The 19,558-nt window shown below is 40.5% G+C and overlaps 1 protein-coding gene across 2 annotated transcripts in view; it reads left to right on the plus strand.

Annotated features, from left to right (window-relative positions):
- The window catches only part of LOC149152540 (18 kDa seed maturation protein-like), a 30,260-nt gene extending 11,157 nt beyond the window's left edge, over positions 1 to 19,103 (plus strand). The window contains exons 1-2 of one of the 2 annotated variants that reach the window (XM_089441026.1): positions 17,993 to 18,274; positions 18,825 to 19,103. In XM_089441026.1, coding sequence (XP_089297152.1) covers positions 17,993 to 18,274; positions 18,825 to 19,091 — 549 coding nt within the window. In that variant the 3' untranslated portion in view covers positions 19,092 to 19,103. Of the gene's footprint in view, positions 1 to 17,992; positions 18,275 to 18,824 lie in introns of those variants that run through there. The other variant, XM_089441027.1, reaches the window with a different exon arrangement.
- The last annotated feature ends 455 nt before the right edge of the window (positions 19,104 to 19,558 follow it).

Below are 19,558 nucleotides of genomic sequence, written 5' to 3' on the forward strand. Positions count from 1 at the left end.
TGTTTTAACGAGCCTAGCGATAGTGAAACTCATTCTCGTCTAAAGACAAGTTTGTCACTATTAATCTTTTTAACGAGTCTAACGACAAGGATAACTCGGTCCTTTTCATTTTTAGAGAGTATGAAAAGGTACGTAAAGGTAACTCCAAAATTCCTTTTTCGTCATCTAATCCCTTAAGTCCGAAAAAGTATAAAACAATACAGAAGGGATGAATTTTCGATTAGCTTTAACGAGCCGAAAAAAATAAGCGCTCGATCTTTTTGTGCAATAATCCCTCAAGTCCAAAAAGATTAAAATCTAGAGGAGGGATAGCACTTCCTGTCGCTTTAACGAGCTAGAAGGCCAAATCTCGGCAATCTTTTCATATTTTACGAGTCAGTTGAAAAGAGCTTAAAGAAGACTCGTCTTTTGAGGAACGAGTGATAAAATGGGTAGTAGCTGATTCCAGGTAAGGTTTGGAATTTTCCAATCACGGCAGTGACACAAGGATGGCTAGTGAAATCACTCTTCGTAGTTGTTCCTCAAAATGGGTAAACAATCAAATGGAGGTGAATGATCGGCCAATGGAAAAGTGGAGGTGACGGTGCAAACACGACCAAGGCTTTAATGGCTGAAATGCTACATTCACGGTGGTTATTTACCGGGGAATAGTTCATTTTTTAACGAGCTTAAACGCCGGTGGAAACATTTGCTCGGTGTGGGTTTATTTTTTAACGAGCTTTAACCTTGCAGTAACACTGCTCAATTAATCTAGTCATATGATAAGAATGTCTCATATAAAAACGACAATTTTTAGAGTTTTGCCCCACATCCTTTCTTTATGCAAGTTAGGAAACGATTAATCCAAAAAACAGATAAATAATCGCTCTTTGCTTGCACTCCAAAAGGTTTGCATGCCCCCAGGTATAAAACAGAGTTTCAAGGTCACCCTCTATTCGAGCTGACAAAACATTCGTTTTATCAAGAAGGGTACTACCTCTTACAGGCTACCCAAAGATTGTTCTATTCGCGACGCAAACAAAACATTTCTTTGGCGATGTCTACCGAGATAAACAAAGGTGAGTGATGATGCCCGCCAACTCACATAACTTTGACAAAAGAATCTTATTCTAGAATAACCCCTCTTCCAATCACGGACGGGGTACAGACTAGTCATATTCTCCCGCGGAAACCTACTCTATAGCCGAGGTTTTCCTGCCGAAGTAGACCAGGATGCATGCCCCCTGGGTTTCATTCATATCCCTCCGAATTAATCGTGCTCATCGGGAGGACGGACTGGAGATTGAGACATTTCTTGCGTGAAAAGACCATTTAGGGACGGTATATGACTATTTTCTATGAGTGATCCGGGAAATGAAAGCTGGTCCACGAGCTTGACCACTCTTCCTTCGTGCGGAAAACACATTACTCTAAAGAGTGAGGAGACAATCGCTCCCATGCAATAAATATAGTCTCGTCCAAGGAGTAGGTTATAATCCAAGGGTCCTTGAACTACCATTACGTTCATGCGAATTGTCTTCCTTCTCAATGTTATGGGCACATCGGGAAGGATCCCTAAAGGTCGACTGGTTCCTTTATCAAAGCCTGTCAGATTTCTCATCTCAAGAAAAAGCGATGGCGAACCAAGCGCTTTCCAAGTAGTTGAGGAAAGGATACTCACAGAAGCCCCCTCATCTATGATGGTACCAGCCATAACCATTCTATATATTTGAACGATAATTCGGAATGGTACACTTGCTGGTAAACAAGGTCTGCCTAGTTGATTCCAGTCGAAGGAGACAACTAGGTTGCTTGGAGGTGGGACCGAATAGACGGCCGGGTATGGCTCTGACGAACTTCCTTCCTGCGGTAAAGGAACGGGTAAATTGCCCCCATGTTCGTCGGAGTCTGTGTTTATGAAGAGAATTTGGACGGTGTCATCCTTGTTCTCTTCAGTGACTGTATCATCTGAAGATGAAACCTCTGAAGGCAAGACCGGGTCAACTGCCACCTCGACCTTTTGACTTTCGTCTGGTATGGATCTAGATGGTTTATCTTCAATGATAGGCACTTCAGCCGACCACCTGAGCGGGCCAGCTGGATTCTCAACTAGTGACGGACTCGGAAAGAGTTTTTTATATCCAGGAGGAAGTCGTAACGGTGAAACCGGATGATCATCCAAAACTCTTTTAGCTTCGTCTAAGAAGGGACAACGGTGGACGGCATGATTGCCTTCGCACAGTTTACAAGGAAATCTAGCTTTCCCTTTTTGTCCTGGGGCTTCACTTTCACTAGTTGACGGTGTTCTTTCAACATGATCATCATAGGTTGACGACACTGGGTTGTGCAAACAAGGAGACCAGTCTCTTAGTATCTGGGGGATGCAAGGACAATCTCTGTGAAGGTGGTCTCCTTTGCAAATGACACATGGCGATTTAGGCCTGGTCGGTGCAGTGTGTGGATTTTCGTTAGACGACACTCGTTTTTCCCCATTCGCCTTTGGCTCCTTCTTCTTCTTCTCTTTCTTCTTCTTTTCCCTCTTCTCCTTAGGAACTTGGCTTTTAGATTTACCAGCTCCATCACGCGAAGAGGAAGGAGGAGAGGAAGAATTAGAGGAAGTAGAAGGTTGGTGGGCAACTCTGGACTCGTCTAATTGCTGATTCAATTGTTCAGGAATGGTGGTGTTCTGAACGACAGAGGTTGAGAAGAGCCATACTGTCAAGCCAATTGTCAGTTCTGGAAGCGACAATGTGGCCATATGGGGCGCACCAACATCTCCCCAAGAGGAGAAGGGACTAGGATTTCCACCAAGGGGAATTCCTTGGTTGGTAGGCTCCATTTTCTCAACCCAAGATCAACGTAGGAAAGGGGTATGAATATTCCGTTTAAAATAAATTTTAACACGCTTTGACACAACTTGTTTTTTCAGTTTTTAAGAGTCGAGAAAAAACAAAAGATGACTCTAGTCTCCTTCGATTTTTAATGAGCCTGAAGTGATGAGTGCTCAGATGGACCTTTTCCGTTAAGGAGTCTGAAAAGGAACGAAAGGGACTGCTCTGGAGGTCTAGGTAGAGGGAGTACCAAACCAATTGCAAAACTGCAAAATACTTTTTACGGTACGGCAATCAATCTTCCCGAATGTTGTGTTCGGTGCATTGCGATCAGTAGGGCGGCCGACACGGCTTCCTACGGATAAAGGTTTTAAGCCTATAGGGGTCTCCCAATATATACTCGACGGTACGTGGGAGCACAAGTCCGTACTGGCACTTATCGTCTCAAAGTGGAGGAATCACCCAACCATCAATGAGGACAACAATTACCAGGCTTTACAATGCCGGAATACGTCTCTAGCCTAGACCTCTAAATGTTGTGCGTTAAGTTCCAAAGTGTTGTTAGGTTCATTGAATTTATTTTAAGTTGAGCTTTCTTATGAAGTTTGCTTTTTGGGTTCACCATGAGATGTAGATGTAATTCCTAAAATGCAATCTAAAGATGATAAACAAACTTTTATCTCTTTTCAGCAATGAAAATCCTAGCTACTAGGGGAAAAGAAAGACACAATCTTTTCGCAAAGAGCAAAGAGCACACTGTAAATGCACTTTCCTAAATCAAGCCAAACAGACTGTCAATATGCAAATGCACATGCATGTATTTGTTTTTCACTTTCTTAATATTGATGCCTAAAAAGAAAGTTGATGTACAAATCCGAATTTGCTTTCAAGTGACAAACATAAACAAGCTTCTTTTGAAAATCAAAAGGTAGAGATGATTACGACACTTTATGATTTTGAAATAAATACTCGTTTTGACACTAGAAAGTCACAAATTCAAACCAAAGGCAAAAGTAAAAGCATAATCGACTATCAACAGCAAGTAAACTTTCTCCTATGATCAAAGTCGACACTTGCGACAGATCTAAATCAAAGGACGACAGTACGACTACTATACTTTTGCAATGGAAAACTGTAAATGACTCAACAAACACATAAAAACATCTACAGTTATTTTGTACAAATGAGGCGGAATATCAGTAAGGAAAAGGGGTTTGAAACAGTCCTATACTGATCACAGGCTGCAAAAATCAAAGACAAAACTGGAAAGAATGAAGCAAAGAACCTCAGTTGCACAAGGCTAGGCTGATCAGCGCACCTGTTACACAGAGAAACTGCATTGCAGCGCAGGTATCCCTCTCGGGAAGTGCGTTGAAATGCAGAACCTCTTCACAGTGCCTGCGCTGGGGCAGAAACGAGAATTCTATCCGAGTTTTGGGTCACAGTTTACAGTTTTATCTTTGGTTTTTGGCTGAGTAAAAGCAATCAGTAATGCACAATCAGAGGTAGATCTAAGGGGGGGTCTAAGAGCTATCACAAGGGCAATCAGTTAGTCTATGAATCAGCTGTTCAAATCATAAACAGATCCAGTGAATGGACTAAAGCAGCAGGTGTCTACTTTGCATTTGTTAATGGCAAATGCAGTTCGATTGCTACTTATAAGTTTATGAAACAAACAACAAGAGAAACACAAACAAACTAATTAGACACAATCCCCAGCGGAGTCACCATTTTGTTGTCGGGAAAAGTGTCTATTTAGAACTGCTCTATCCCACTAAGGTGTGACAGCTACCTTAGAAACAAACAGAGAAAACTACTTTTGTATTATTCTTTATGAACTATAAACAAAGAGGAATAGGATCAACCAACCTGTGTCTTGCGCTAGTCCTTCGATCCAATCTCTCTTCTCTTTGACAGCTTCCAGCTACCTACTCCCTTACTTGCCCAACTTCACCAAGTACCTGTAAGATCACAGAAGAAGGAAAATATACAAAGACATGGGTTTATATTCATAAATAACTTAGGATCAGATTTAAGTTAACCATACAAATGTAACAAGCATCAATGAAACACAAACATGGAGAAGAAACTCAAATAGTTTTATTGATATTCAAGAAGATCCAGGAGGAGTGACAACCGATGATTCTTGACCCAGCATCAACCTCCCAACAAAGAAGTCCCTTCTTCACCCCCAACAAAGCATAGATCACCCAATTCTCTGATATGTATCTCAAAACCAATAGAAATTCCTTACAATGTGAAAAATTCCAGCCTCCGGATCTCGGGGATGAGGGATCCATATATAGATGTATGCAAGGAGGATGAGTCAGCTCATGATTTGATTAGTGGATTCTCTCTGTCAGTTCTTACTTCCACTTGGAGACTGAAAGCCTCTTACTCATCCTTGGTCGAATTCAGTGAGGCAAGTGTCATTGGGGAAGATTCTGGAAGCTTCCATTGTCTCTCCACCTCGCGGAATGACACTGCCATTTGTCATTTCCCGCTCAACGCACCCTGGTAGTGCATTTAGGTGCGTTGCAACGCACATAGCTAGTGGACTTAGGTGCTATGCAACGCACTTGGCTAGTGGAGTAGCTGAAATGATCCTGATTTGACTTATTCTGAGCAGTTTCTGGTGGAGAACTTCTAGGAGAAGCTGTAATTTGTTGACCTTGTTCCTTTAGGGGTTGGAACAACACTTTTAGGGACTTAGGAGCCCTTGGTTTATGGACATTTCATGCTTAGAGCTGTGAGGCACAAAAATGTCTATAACACTAAGGACGACATACTACATTGTTGCCTTCGTGCATGGAGAATATACACCAAAAGGAGAAAACAAAAGAACTAAAAATCTGTGTGAAATTTCAACATTGTAGAGGAAGAATTAAGAAATCAGACATTAAGATACAAGCAAAGGACAGGGTCGTCGAAGCTAAGGTTTGGCAGGGGATTCCTGCATGTTGTCCTTGGTAGATTTTTCCAAGCATGGTCACACTATACCACTCTCGAATCTCGCGTGAACTTCCTAAAACCCTAGTAGGAAACCCTTACCCTTAAACTCTCATATGAGCTGATTAACCATGAATCTTAGCGAGGAAATACTCAACTGAACCATGTGAAAAGAGAAACCAAGAAAATTGACACGAAACAAAGAGTGTGAACAGAAAACAACCTCGGAGTAGAATTACCATCGAAGAGCTTGCCCAGACAAATTAGTATTGAAACCCTTACTGCAATTGGTGTGAGGGTTCGAAGAACCTCACCGCGAAGAGAACCCATAAAACATATTTGAAAATTTCCTTAAATTTCATGAACCTCATAAATATCGTACATACAACAAGACATGAGAAATCGATAATCTAGACCCTGGCTTAGAATCCGAGGGGTCGATATACATTTTTACATAACAAGAAAAAGAGAACAAAAATGGTAACTTAGACATGGGTTGATACCCTGGAAGTCAATAAGACTGAATCTAAGGGGTCCATATACATTTTTACATAACAAGAAAAAGAGAACGAAAATGATAACTTTGACATGGGTAGATAGCCTTGAAGTAAAAAAAAAAACCTTTTACACTGGGTAACTGAGCTGGTTAAGAGACCGGAAAAATGTAAGACTCAATAATATTACACAGCAATTAAAAATGAGTAAAATGTGACCATCTTCCGCAGGGCTCGCAAGCAGAGCCTAAAACCCTCATTCTCACTGAGGAAAATACCTAAATACCTAAGCAAGAATATTGCGACAAAAACTTATGACCAAAACCTGTCACTAAATAGTGACTGTTTTATGTTGGAAATTTCTGGTAATTTCAAACACAAATTAACTGAGCACAGAGCAATGCTCTGTTTTGTCCACATGATCTTATGCACACGAAAGCCAAATAAAATTTCTGAACAAAGCAGAGTTTCTCAGCTGAAATAAACTTGTATTAATTTATAAACTGCCTGATACAATTTTCTTCCTCTCTCTCAGAGGGATTCACCAAAGACTTTCACCAAAAAAAAAACTCTGCCTCTTTTACAACTGATTTTTACACTGTTGCGTAAAATCTTCATTCACATTTACTGCTGTAAAAAGGGTTTTTACATTTACTGTTGTAGAATAAAAATTCTTACATTGATTTACTGCTGTAAAAACAAAAATTCCTTACATGGGTTTACTGCTAAAAAAACTTTCACATTCACTTTTGAGTGAAATTTTTTTCATTACATTCATGGGTTTTCACATTACATATTCAAAATAAAAAATTACATTCCATTCCCATTCGTTTCAACGAACAGCTACAAGCACCTGTAAGAAGAATCCCAAATTTCATTCACTGTCGGGAGTCTTTCTTCATTTCATCCCTGCTCTGGTTTCAATTTTTCATTGCACTGGTTTCGCACTGCTGTGCTCTCCTATTTTTCTCCTTCGCTGCCGCGAGCCCCTTCTCTTTTCATCTCATCCCTGCTCTGGTTTCATTTTTTTTCGCACTTCAGTGCTCTCTCCTTTCCACTTCATTACACACTCAATTCACATACAAATGAGTGCACACACAAAGCATTACAAATACGAATGCATATCTTATGCACTGTTGTGCATCTCCCTTGATTTCTATTCGCTGTTGCGAACCCAGTTTTTTTCATTCCATGTGCAATAAAATCATATGCAAATGAGCACACACAAGAAACATATACCAAAAGCATTAAAGATAGGGCGTTGACTTTCCCATACCATTCTTTAAATTCTCCATGCTTGCGTGCAAAACAAGACTTAAAAAACATTTACCAACTTTTACCTGCAATCTACGAAACATCATGAATCACAGTAATTCCTTCATGTGGGTGATCAGACAAAAGTTTAGGCAGGTTGAAGGAGATCCTGGTCCGTTGACTTGATCAGACGCATATCGCTCGCCTAACTCACACAACTCAAACGATGTTTACCGTCCGGGGAATGGGCAGTTTTGGAGACGTACACTGGACGCGTGTCATTTAGTCGGGGTGTTCGGAGGCCCTTCGAGAAATACCACTTATGGCAAAAGGCGGTGCGGGGAAGTCTTCGTGGTTTTCTTCAATGGTTTTGCAGTCGCCGTTTACAGGCAGCTTCCGGCAATGCTGCACGGCAGTTGGAATTAATATTCCAACACTCCCCTTTAATTTCAACTGCTGGGCATTCAGTCATACCCAAACATTTCCTCAAAAATTCAAAGCTTTTCTGATCCAATGGCTTTGTCAGTATGTCTGCAACCTGTTCCTGAGTCCTGCAATGTTCTAAGACAATTTCTCCATTTCTCACCAATTCCCTGATGTAATGAAATCTTGTGTCAATATGTTTCATTCTCTTATGAAACACTGAATTCTTGATAATGCAATAGCTGAGCTACTGTCACAAAAAAAAAATCATTGTTGCTTTTGCCTGCTCTTGGCTTAAGCTCCTTAACATCCTTCTCATCCAAACTGCTTGACATGCTGCTGCTGTAGCTGCCACATATTCTGCCTCTGCTGTAGACAACGCCACAATAGGTTGTTTCTCAGAAGCCCATGAAATGGCTCCTGAACCCATGTGAAGTACATCACCGGAAGTGCTTTTATGATCATCTCAAAATCTTTTTTACTGCCTGTTACAAGAAAAAGGTCTTCCTCTTAACACAGGGATTACAAAACTGTTGTTACACAAAGATCTTCCTCACATAGAGGGATTCACCAACACTACTTCAGATGCAGTTCCATAAACAACAAAAGGGTCTTCCTCACACAGAGGGATTCTCCAAGAGATTATGCTGAAGAGCATCTTCCTCTTAACCAGAGGGATTCACCCGTCTATGCTGAAAAGCATCTTCCTCTTGACAGAGGGATTCACCAAGAGACTGTGCTGAAGAGCACCTTCCTCTTTAATAGAGGGATTCACCAAAAGATTCCTTCAAGTGCAGTTCCAAAACAAAAATAGACTTCATTGTCTCTTCTGAAAAAATACTCTCTCTCTGTCTTCAAAATTAACACTGTTGAAGCAGTGTTGTGTCTGCACTGCTGTGCATCTTTCAAAAACAAAATACTCTGTCTCTTCTGGAACAATTACTCTGTCCCAACGTACAAATTTACACTGTTGTGTGTAAATAGTTTTTACATTCACTGATGTTGCATATATTGCATTTCAGTTCAATGAAAAACACACTCACTGCACTTGCATTTACTTTTGTAAAGAAAAATTTCTTTTACATGCTGCCCATTACATTTCGTTTCTTCAACAAAAAAAATCTTCATGCTGCAGCATTTTTCATATTCACATTGTTGTGTGTTTTTACTACATATTCTCCAACAACAAAAACAAGACTTACATTACCCTTTTTTGTAGGTTTTAACCCTATACAGAAATTACCTACATACGAATTCTTAAACAAAGAAAATAAACAATGCGAGAGCATAACCCATAAAACACATATGCACAGAGATTTTTCCCTGGATCCCAAAACCAGGACTACCAGCTTGATTTTTTATTATGTTCCTTTCAATGTTACAATACATATTTATACATGCTGAAGCATCCAATACCATGGACCGAAAACCATCGCGTCTAATACCATGGACCGAAAACCATCGCATCCATAAAACATGTGCGAAAATCATGCACAAAACCATAGGTGGGTCCGCCCAACCTAACATATGGTCCAAAACCAAAATTTTCCGGGGCGCTGCCCCAGACCCCATAAAGTGGGGTTACGGGTGCCCTTCAAACCCCCTATTAACTACGTGGAAAGAATATAACACAACCCAACAATCTCCCACTTGTTGTTTTCTTTCCACACGGGGCCACAGGAGAGCTTAGTCATTTTTCAGCCCTGAGATTCCCATTGCTTCTCTACACCAAGAGAACTTCTCAGAGCTCACAGGTTTTGTCAATGCATCTGCAGTATTCTTCAAAGTGTCCACCTTTACCACAACACCTTTCTGTCTTCTATCATATCCCTCACAAAGTGATATTGAACATCAATGTGCTTTGTCTTTGAATGGTAAGCAGGGTTCTTTGCCAAGAAAATTGCACTTTGGCTGTCACAGTCTATTCTTATATCTCCCTCTACTAATCCCATACTTGAACACAATCTCTGCAACCAAACTGCTTCCTTGCTTGCATGAGTGGCTGCCATGTATTCTGCCTCTGTAGTTGATAGTGCCACTACAGATTGTTTCTTACTCATCCAACCGACTGCACCTTCAAATAGGCTAAACACATACCCACTTGTAGATCTTCTCTGATCCAGATCTCCAGCCCAGTCTACATCAACAAAGCCATGAATATCCAACACTATGTCCAATCCTGGTCTTCCTTGGTAGCACAAACCATAATCACTAGTGCCACGCAAATACCTGAAAACCCGCTTCACTGCTGTCTAGTGGTCCTTCCCAGGTTTTGACATAAACCTACTCAATACTCCCACCGCATGTGCAATGTCTGGTCTAGTACAGACCATTGCATACATCAGGCTACCCACTGCACTTGCATATGGAACACGGGACATGTCCTCTTCCTCTTCTTGTGTCTTGGGACACTGTTCAGCAGATAACCTCACACCTATAGGAATAGTAACCTTCACCGGTTTACTATCCTGCATATTAAACCTCTGGAATATTGTCTCAACATACTTCCTCTGGTTTAACCAGAGCTTCCTCTTTGACCGATCTCTTTTAATTTCCATGCCCAAAATATAGTTTGCAGTACCAAGATCTTTCATGTCGAATTTGGAGGACAATTGGGTCTTCAAATCTTGGATAATTTCTTTTTCATTTCCAACCAGCAACATATCATCCACATACAAGACCAAATAAATAATACGGTCACCAATTAATTAAAAATACACACAATGATCTTCTTTGCTTCTGGTGAAGCCAAGTCCCCGTATAAATGTATCAAATTTCCGATACCACATCCTTGGTGACTATTTTAACCCATATAAAGACTTCTTTAACTTGCATACCAGTTATTTCTTACCCTTCACCACAAAGCCTTCAGGTTGCTTCATGTAGATTTCCTCTTCTAAATCCTCGTGAAGAAATGTTGTCTTCGCATCCATCTGTTCTACCTCAAAATCAAAAGCAGCAGCAACAGATAAAAGTAATCTAATAGAAGTTACCTTGGCAACAGGAGAAAAAATATCACCAAAATCAATTCCCGGCACCTGGGAATAACCTTTTGCTACCAACCGAGCTTTGTATTTCTCCACCTTTCCTTCTGCATTTGTCTTCTTCTTTAACACCCATTTGTTGCCAATGGGTTTCCTTCCAGCCGGCAACTCCACCTGATCCCAAGCCTCATTTTTGTGCAAAGATGCCATTTCATCGACCATGGCCTCTTTCCAGAGTCTTCCATCTTCTGAATCCACTGCTTCCTTCACAGTTCTAGGATCATTATCAGTAACAGACAAAGAAAAATTTGAACTGAAAGCAGATGGACTATACCTTTCTAGCTGCCTTCTTTCTCAAACTGATCTTCTCACAGCTGGAGTTTGTGGCTCTTCATCTTCTGATTCCTCCTCTGCTGCAGAGTCTGATACTTCCTCCTTTGGCTCAAACTCTATCTTCTCAGGTTCCTTTGGTTGGACTTCATGTTGAATAACATCTTTTACCTCTCTGAACAACACATCTCGGCTGTACACAACCTTCCGTGTGACTGGGTTCCAAAGCTTATAACCCTTTAAACCATCCTTATACCCAATAAAGATGCACTTTTCAGATTTACTATCCAACTTGGTTCGTTTCTCCTTTGGAACATGTACATATGCATCACATCCAAATGCCCTTAGATGTGAAAGAGAGGGTTTCTTACTAGTCCATACTTCTTGTGGGGTCTTATCCTCCAACGTTGATGAAGGTGATCTGTTGATCAGGTAATATGCAGTATCCACCACCTCTGCCTAGAATTCCTATCCTAACCCAGCACCACTGAGCATGCTTCTTGCCCTTTCCATCAACGTCTTGTTCATTCTTTCTGCGACTCCATTTTGCTGAGGTGTATATGGAGTAGTCTTTTGCCATGCTATACCACACTTCTTACAAAATTCTTCAAATTTCTTGCTGCAAAATTCTCCACCTTTATCTGTCCTCAACACCTTTATCTTCTTCTCTGTCTGATTTTCCACTAGAGCCTTAAATTCTTTAAACCTGTCAAAGACTTCAGATTTCTTCTTAAGAAAATATATCCATGTATTCCTTGAGAAGTCATCTATGAATGATACATAGTACACAGACTTACCCAGTGATGGAACCTTCACAGGTCCAAACACATCATTGTGCGCAAGCTCTAATATCTATTTGGTCCTCTTACCACCAGAGGGGAAACTCACCCGATTCTGCTTCCCATATACCCAATTTTCACAGAAATCAAAATACATAGAGCTATTATTCATACCTTCTACCATACCTTTACCATGAAGTATTCGAAGGCCCTTTTCTCCAATATGTCCAAGCCTTTGATGCCACAACATGGTCTTCTCTCCAAAGACCACTAGATTCTCTACTCCATTTTCAGGAACCATAGAACTATTGCACCCATCAGCGACAGTGCTACCTTGCAGCTTGTACAGAGTTCCAATCCGAACTCCCCGCATTAATATCAGTGCTCCTCGAACCATCTTGCAGGTATCTTTCTCGAACATCGTCTTTACACCTGCATCATCCAACTTGCTTACAGAAATCAGATTTCTGGCCAATGAAGGAATATGTAGAACACCCGAAAGTGTTCTAACCCTTCCACCTTAGAACTTCAACTTTACTTTTCCCCGACCAATGATTCTAGCCTTCCTATCATCTCCTAAGAAGACATCACCACGATCGTATTTCTCATACTCGCAGAACCACTCTCTATGGGGAGTGAAGTGAAAGGATGCACCTGAGTCAATCAACCATGCCTCATGATCTACATGTGTACTTGAAGAAGCCAGGTACACATCCCCACCTTCATCTGAGGTGGTTTTCGCCTCTGCAGAAGGAGCATCATTAGATCCCTTTCCTTTATCAGGAGCTTTAGATTTACAATCCCTTCTAAAGTGTCCTTCCTTTCTGCATTTCCAGCACACCACCTTTGTAGGTTTTCCTGGAGATTTAGATATCCCTCTAGATTTAGATCTCCCACTCGATGACTTATTTTTGTTTCTGTTCTGGGACCGTCCTCGTACAGACAAGGCATCACCATTCTGGTTGTCCATATTTTTCCATCTCATCTCCTCCGTCAGCAAGGCTGAGACTATTTCATCAAACTGCAAAGCAGTTGCATTGCTACCTATTGCAATAACCAGACTATCCCACAAGTCTGGTAGAGAACACAACAGACTGATGCACTTATCTTCATCTGAAATTTTAATATCAACAGATAATAACTGACTTACCACAATATTAAACGCATTCAGATGCTCTGTCACCGAGTCTCCATCTTTCATCCTCAGGTTATACAGCTTTTTCCGCAGGAACAGTTTATTCACCAGAGACTTAGATTGGTACAAAGTCCCTAACTTGACCCACAAAGCCTTTGTCATAGCTTCCCCTGATACATTCAACAATACTGAATCCGAGACACACAATCGTATTGTGCTCTTTGTCTTCCGATCCAACTTCTTCCATTCTTCATCGGTCACTCCCAATGGTTTAGTACCTGGATCTACCGCGATCCACTGATCTTTATCCACCAACAGATCCCCCATCTTGAGTTTCCACAACTCAAAATTCTGACCATTGAACTTCTCAATCTCTATCTTTCCACTTCTCGCCATCTTCTTTCACCACCAGAATCGATCTCGCAGATCTCCCACTGAATAGGGTCTACCACAGGTCCGAGCGAAACCCCTCAGCAACAAAGGCGTCCCCTTGAAGCCAAAACAGCTCTAATACCAAATGTAGGTTTTAACCATGTACATAAATTACCTGCATACGAATTCTTAAACAAAGAAAATAAACAATGCGAGAGCATAACCCATAAAACACATATGCACAGAGATTTTTCCCTGGATCCCAAAACTGGGACTACCAGCTTGATTTTTTATTATGTTCCTTTCAATGTTACAATACGTATTTATACATGCCGAAGCATCCAATACCATGGAGCGAAAACCATCGCGTCCAAAAAACATGTGCGAAAATCATGCACAAAACCATAGGTGGGTCCGCCTAACCTAACATATGGTCCAAAACCAAAATTGCCCGGACCCCATAAAATGGGGTTACGGGTGCCCTTCTAACCCCCTATTAACTACGTGGAAAGAATATAACACAACCCAACATTTTCACTGCTGTGTGAAAAATTTCATTCCATTCTCAAACATTGGGCATTTACGCTCTGCTGCGTTTTGCCCTCTTCTCATTACCACAAAAAAAAATTTCACTTCTGCACACTGCTACGTGTTTTTCTTCCTTTTGTTTTCAAAATGGACAATAACCAAAAACTTCACTGCACTTACATTCGCACTGTTATGCGTAAAAACATTTCTTTTCACCGCGCTGCTGCACTTCACATTTCAACGCTGCCCCTTTTTCTTCTCCGCACTTCTGTGCATATTGCATTGCATATGTGATAAAAAACAAAGCAAAAACATTACATTTTTCAACACCGCTGCGTATTACATTTCAGAGGGATTAACAAAAAGATTTCATTTGCGCTCTGCTGCGCTGCAATACATCCTCCACGCAATCTCCATGCCCTGCAGACTTTTCTTCTCTGCTTTTATGGCAGATTTAATTCCATATCTCTCCCCTATAAGAAGATCTTCATAAAAAAAATGACTGTTAATATATTTCAGCAATAATGATCAAGAATTACAGGCTCCCCCTAACTGTATGCATTGTCTTCTTTCAGCAAAGTTTTCTCAAAAGAAACTTAGATCGACTGGAGAGCTCAAGGGACTTTCAGACTGTATTTCCTTCTTTCTCCATACTTGTGTAACTTTCTTCTTTTGCATGGGTCTAGCTTGTGTAAGAGCCCATGTTAAGTTACAATCATGTGCCATATGCCCAATGTTATGACACTTGAAACATTCTACGTTGTTCATGAATAAAATTTCATGATTTCTTCCTGTAAAATTGTTTCTTGGAGGTTGTGGGAGACCATACCATCTATCTCTATGAAATTCTCTACAGTCTTTTGCCATATGACCAAAGTTTGAACAAGAATAACAATAACCAAAAAATGAACTTTGGTACCTGGGAGATGGAGGTTTCTTTGATGTACTTCTGAAGCTTTTCTACCTTGATACCCTTTGATGATAACCATTGCCTCTTGTCTCTTTGACATCATCAACATTTCTTCTTGAAGTTGGTTTTCTACTTGGAGTAGGATTTTTTCTATTGTAGCCTTCATCTTTCTCCTTGCCTTTGCTGGAACTAGGAGCATCACAATCTCTTTCTGCCTTCTTCACATCTCCTTTGCTTAAAGCATTTTCATTCTTGCTTGAGGGTTCACCTACATACCCGAATCCTGATTTATCACATGGATATCTGTGATCGTTGAGCATGTCATCCAAGGCTTGAGAGCTCTTCATGATTTTGTTCATCCCTTCAACCTTTTTCCTAAGGAGGACAATCTCTTCTTCCAATATTTCACACTCATTATTCTTCTTTGTAAGTTGTTCCTTAGTTTCTTCCTTGCTACGAGTAGCTTCAGCTGCTACTATTTTAAGGGAGATGATATCTGACTTCAGTTCTTCATTCTTTGCTTGACTGCTCTCCATTTTATTCTCAGTTTCTTGTGTCTGTTTCCTGGCTTCTTATAATTGAGACTTAAGGGAGGATACCTGTACCTTGTACTGTCCAATCTCTTCTACAAGTTTGTTTTCTCTCTTGTGCCTTTGTTCAAGTTGACTTGAAAAGGCATCTTCTTGCTTCTATGCTTTATTCAATTGATTTGTCATGGATATGACTTCTTCATGATGCTTCATTTTGCTTTGATTAAGTTCCTTCTTAAGCTTGGCGAGCTCTTCATCCCTTTCTTGTACTTGAAGATTGATGAGGTCAACCTTCTCATTTTCAGCTTCTATGATGGGTTCAGAATTTCCTTCTTGACTGATGGTCATGGTCAGTGCTCCCTTTGCATGAAGGTCATGAAGTCTTTCCCATATATCCTTTACTGATGAATATTTTCCTTGATTTTTCTTTATAGAATCAGGCAACCCATCCAAGATTATCTTTGCTACTTTTGCATTGTACTCCTTGGATTCTCTATCATTCCTGCTATCATCAATCACTGATTCCCAAATTTCAATCCCTTCATACTTTAAGAAAGTCCTCATTTTTATTTCCCGTATATCAAAGTTCCCATTGAACCTTGGAGCCTCAAATAGAATGCTTTCAAATAGATTGTCTTCTATTTTAGCAGTAAAGGGAGACACATCCTTAGGAGGATTGGAGACTTTCTTTTTTGACCTTGCGATTCTTAACTATGCTTCAAATACTTGACTGTGTTTTAAAACAACTCACTGTCTCCAACAGTAACACAAAAACTGATCTGAGAAATACCTGGATCCTTTTCACTGAGACTTCACTCTGCTCGAGAAGTTGTTGCAGCAAAGAAGAAAAAACTCCTTCCTTCAGCTTCTTTAACACCTTTAAAGAGCCTGGATCTGCTCTCATACCATGTTGGAAATTTCTGGTAATTTCAAACACAAATTAACTGAGCACAGAGCAATGCTCTGTTTTGTCCACAGGATCTTATGCACAGGGAAGCCAAATAAAATTTATGAACAAAGTAGAGTTTCTCAACTGAAATAAACTTGTATTAATTTATAAACTACCTCATACAATTTTCTTCCTCTCTCCCAAAGGGATTCACCAAAGACTTTCACCAAAAAAGCCTCTGCCTCTTTTACAACTGATTTTTGCTGTGTAAAATCTTCATTCACATTTACTGCTGTAAAAAGGGTTTTTACATTTACTGCTGTAGAATAAAAACTCTTATATTGATTTACTGCTCTAAAAACAAAAATTCCTTACATGGGTTTACTGCTAAAAAAACTTTTAGACTCACTTCTGAGTGAAATTTTTTTTCATTACATTCATGGGTTTTCACGTTACATATTCAATAAAAAGATTTACATTCCATTCCCATTCGTTTCAACGAACAGCTACAAGCACCTGTAATAAGAATCCCAAATTTCATTCACTGCCGGGAGTCTTTCTTCATTTCATCCCTGCTCTGGTTTAAATTTTTCATTACACTGGCTTCGTACTATTGTGCTCTCCTATTTTTCTCCTTCGCTGCGGTGAGCCCCTTCTCTTTTCATCTCATCCCTGTTCTCATTTCATTTTTTTTCTCACTTCAGTGCTCCCTCCTTTCCACTTGATTACACACTCAATTCACATACAAATGAGTGCTCACACACAGCATTACAAATACAAATGCATATCTTATGCAATGCTGTGCATCATTTCTATTCGTTGCTGCGAACCCAGTTTTTTTCATTCCATGTGCAATAAACTCATATGCAAATGAGCACACACAAGAAAATTATACCAAAAGCATTAAAGATAGGGCGTTGACTTGCCCATACCATTTTTTAAATTCTCCATGCTTCCGTGCAAAACAAGACTTAAAAAACATTTACCAACTTTTACCTACAATTTACGAAACATCATGAATCACATTAATTCCTTCACGTGGGCGATCAGACAAAAGTTCAGGGAGGTTGAAGGAGATCCTGGTCCGTTGACTTGATCGGATGCATATCGCTCGCCTAATTCACACAACTCAAACGATGTTTACCGTCCCGGGAATGGGCAGTTTTGGAGACATACACTTGACGCGTGTCATTTAGTCGGGGTGTTCGGAGGCCCTTCGAGAAATACCACTTATGGCAAAAGGCGATGCGGGGAAGTCTTCGTGGTTTTCTTCAATGGTTTTGCAGTCACGTTTACAGGCAACTTCCCCCAACGTTGCACAGCAGTTGGAATTAATATTCCAACATTTTAAACATTATCCGGAAGGAAAAGCTTAAAAACTTTAAACGCGGAGACTATGAACAAGCACCGCAGTTGGAACTAATATTCCAACATTTTAAACATTATCTGGAAGGAAAAGCTTAAAAACTTTAAACGGGGAGACTATGAACAAGCAGCCTAGAGATGGTATCTTCGATCCCGTAAACACAGATCCGAAGGTAAATCTTATCGGGAGACTTTGGGGGTTAAAGGCTTGAGCTGCAACCCTCCATTCTGAGCTGAGAAATGAGGCCCCTGCAATATAAACCAACTGCAAGTGGATTAAAACATGGCAATAGAGATTTGAACAAACCATCGACTGCAAATAAGCAAATTAAACATAGGAAGCGCTTAGTAAACGAGAACTCACCCGATGAAAACTTGTTTGGAGGTGAATTTGCTTTCTTTGGCAGCAACATAACCCTGGTTCGACAGGCTAACAATGATGCAGAAGGAGAGGTGAACCAGAGCAGTCTCTGGAAGTGGAAACAGAGGAATGAGACCAACCTCTTCGCAAAAACCGGAGAAGTGGGAAACCAGATGTTGTCCAACCGTCGGATCAAGGGACGAGCTCTACACCGTTGATGCAGCGGGAGTCTCGAGCTGAGCAGACGCGGCAGGACGGCCTGCCAGTGCCACGTACCATGGCGGAGCAGGGGAGTTAATGTCCGGCAGTATAACCAAAAGCCAAATCAAAGGAATAACCAGAAAACCATGGAGCTGTACGTAAGAGTGCCTACTGTGGAGGGACAGATGTGAGCCGCGTGGCGCGGAGACAAATAAATCCAACCCACGATCTATATAAACCATAAACCAGCGAGAAGGATTGGTACCCTATCCATAATTAAAAACAGATAATTGAGATACAGCGAACCTATGGCATAAATGTTGTACAGTCCTATGTCAACTCTATTTACGAGTACATTAATACTGTTAAGTAAAACAAAATAAAAAATTTCGTTGCAATATTCGTATAGTATGTTGGAGAGGTTACAATATATGTGTTAGTGGATTGAGTGTCAGGGATTTGGGATTTGGATGTTTTGTAATTCACTATTTCTGTCATATATGCATGTAGGTCGAGAAGGTTACTGCACATAACCCTGCAGACAAAGAAATAGCACGTGAGAAGAAGGATGCCAAACAAACTGAAGCTGAGATGAGAGCAAACGCTGGCAGGGCTGAACACAGAGCTGAAAAAGAAGAGGCCAAGCAAAGTGGGCACACTCATACAGGCCACCATAGTGCGGGCAATATTGGTGGTGGTACTGCTTATACGAACGTTGGTACTCCTGGAACTTACGATTCTGCTCCAACGGGCCGCACTGGTAGAGATTACCTGTGACAATCTAAAAGGCAGCAGAGATAGAGCATGATGCTTGAAGCCCAACTTGTCTGTTAATGGTGGTAGATTGTACTTTGTGTAGATTGTTAAAGGCTGTGGAGACAGTGTGATTAATATTACAATAGTAAAATGTGAACGAAGTAGGTATTGTCCTTACGTCTGGTTTCGGTCATCATAGTATAATTCGATTCTGCTCGGTTTGTTTTCTGCACAATAGCCGTTGTTACTGCTTTTTTTGGCAGTTTAGCGATGCCCTGTAATGTCTTCCATATATTGTAGTCATAATTTGTGGGATGGAATATAGACTGATCCCTGAGAAATAAATTGTGTGAGAAGTATTGATTTTGTTCGAATATCATTGAAAATCAGGGAAGTGTATATATAAAGTGAAAGCTTCTAATCTTCTTCTGAATTATACAATGGAATGTGTAAGAAAATAAATATTTTCTCGGGTCTCTTCACTTATA

This window comes from Pinus tabuliformis, chromosome 9 (genome assembly GCF_031772625.1).
Source record: "Pinus tabuliformis cultivar Carrire ecotype Pingquan chromosome 9, CPIR1, whole genome shotgun sequence".
NCBI lineage: Eukaryota > Viridiplantae > Streptophyta > Pinopsida > Pinales > Pinaceae > Pinus > Pinus tabuliformis.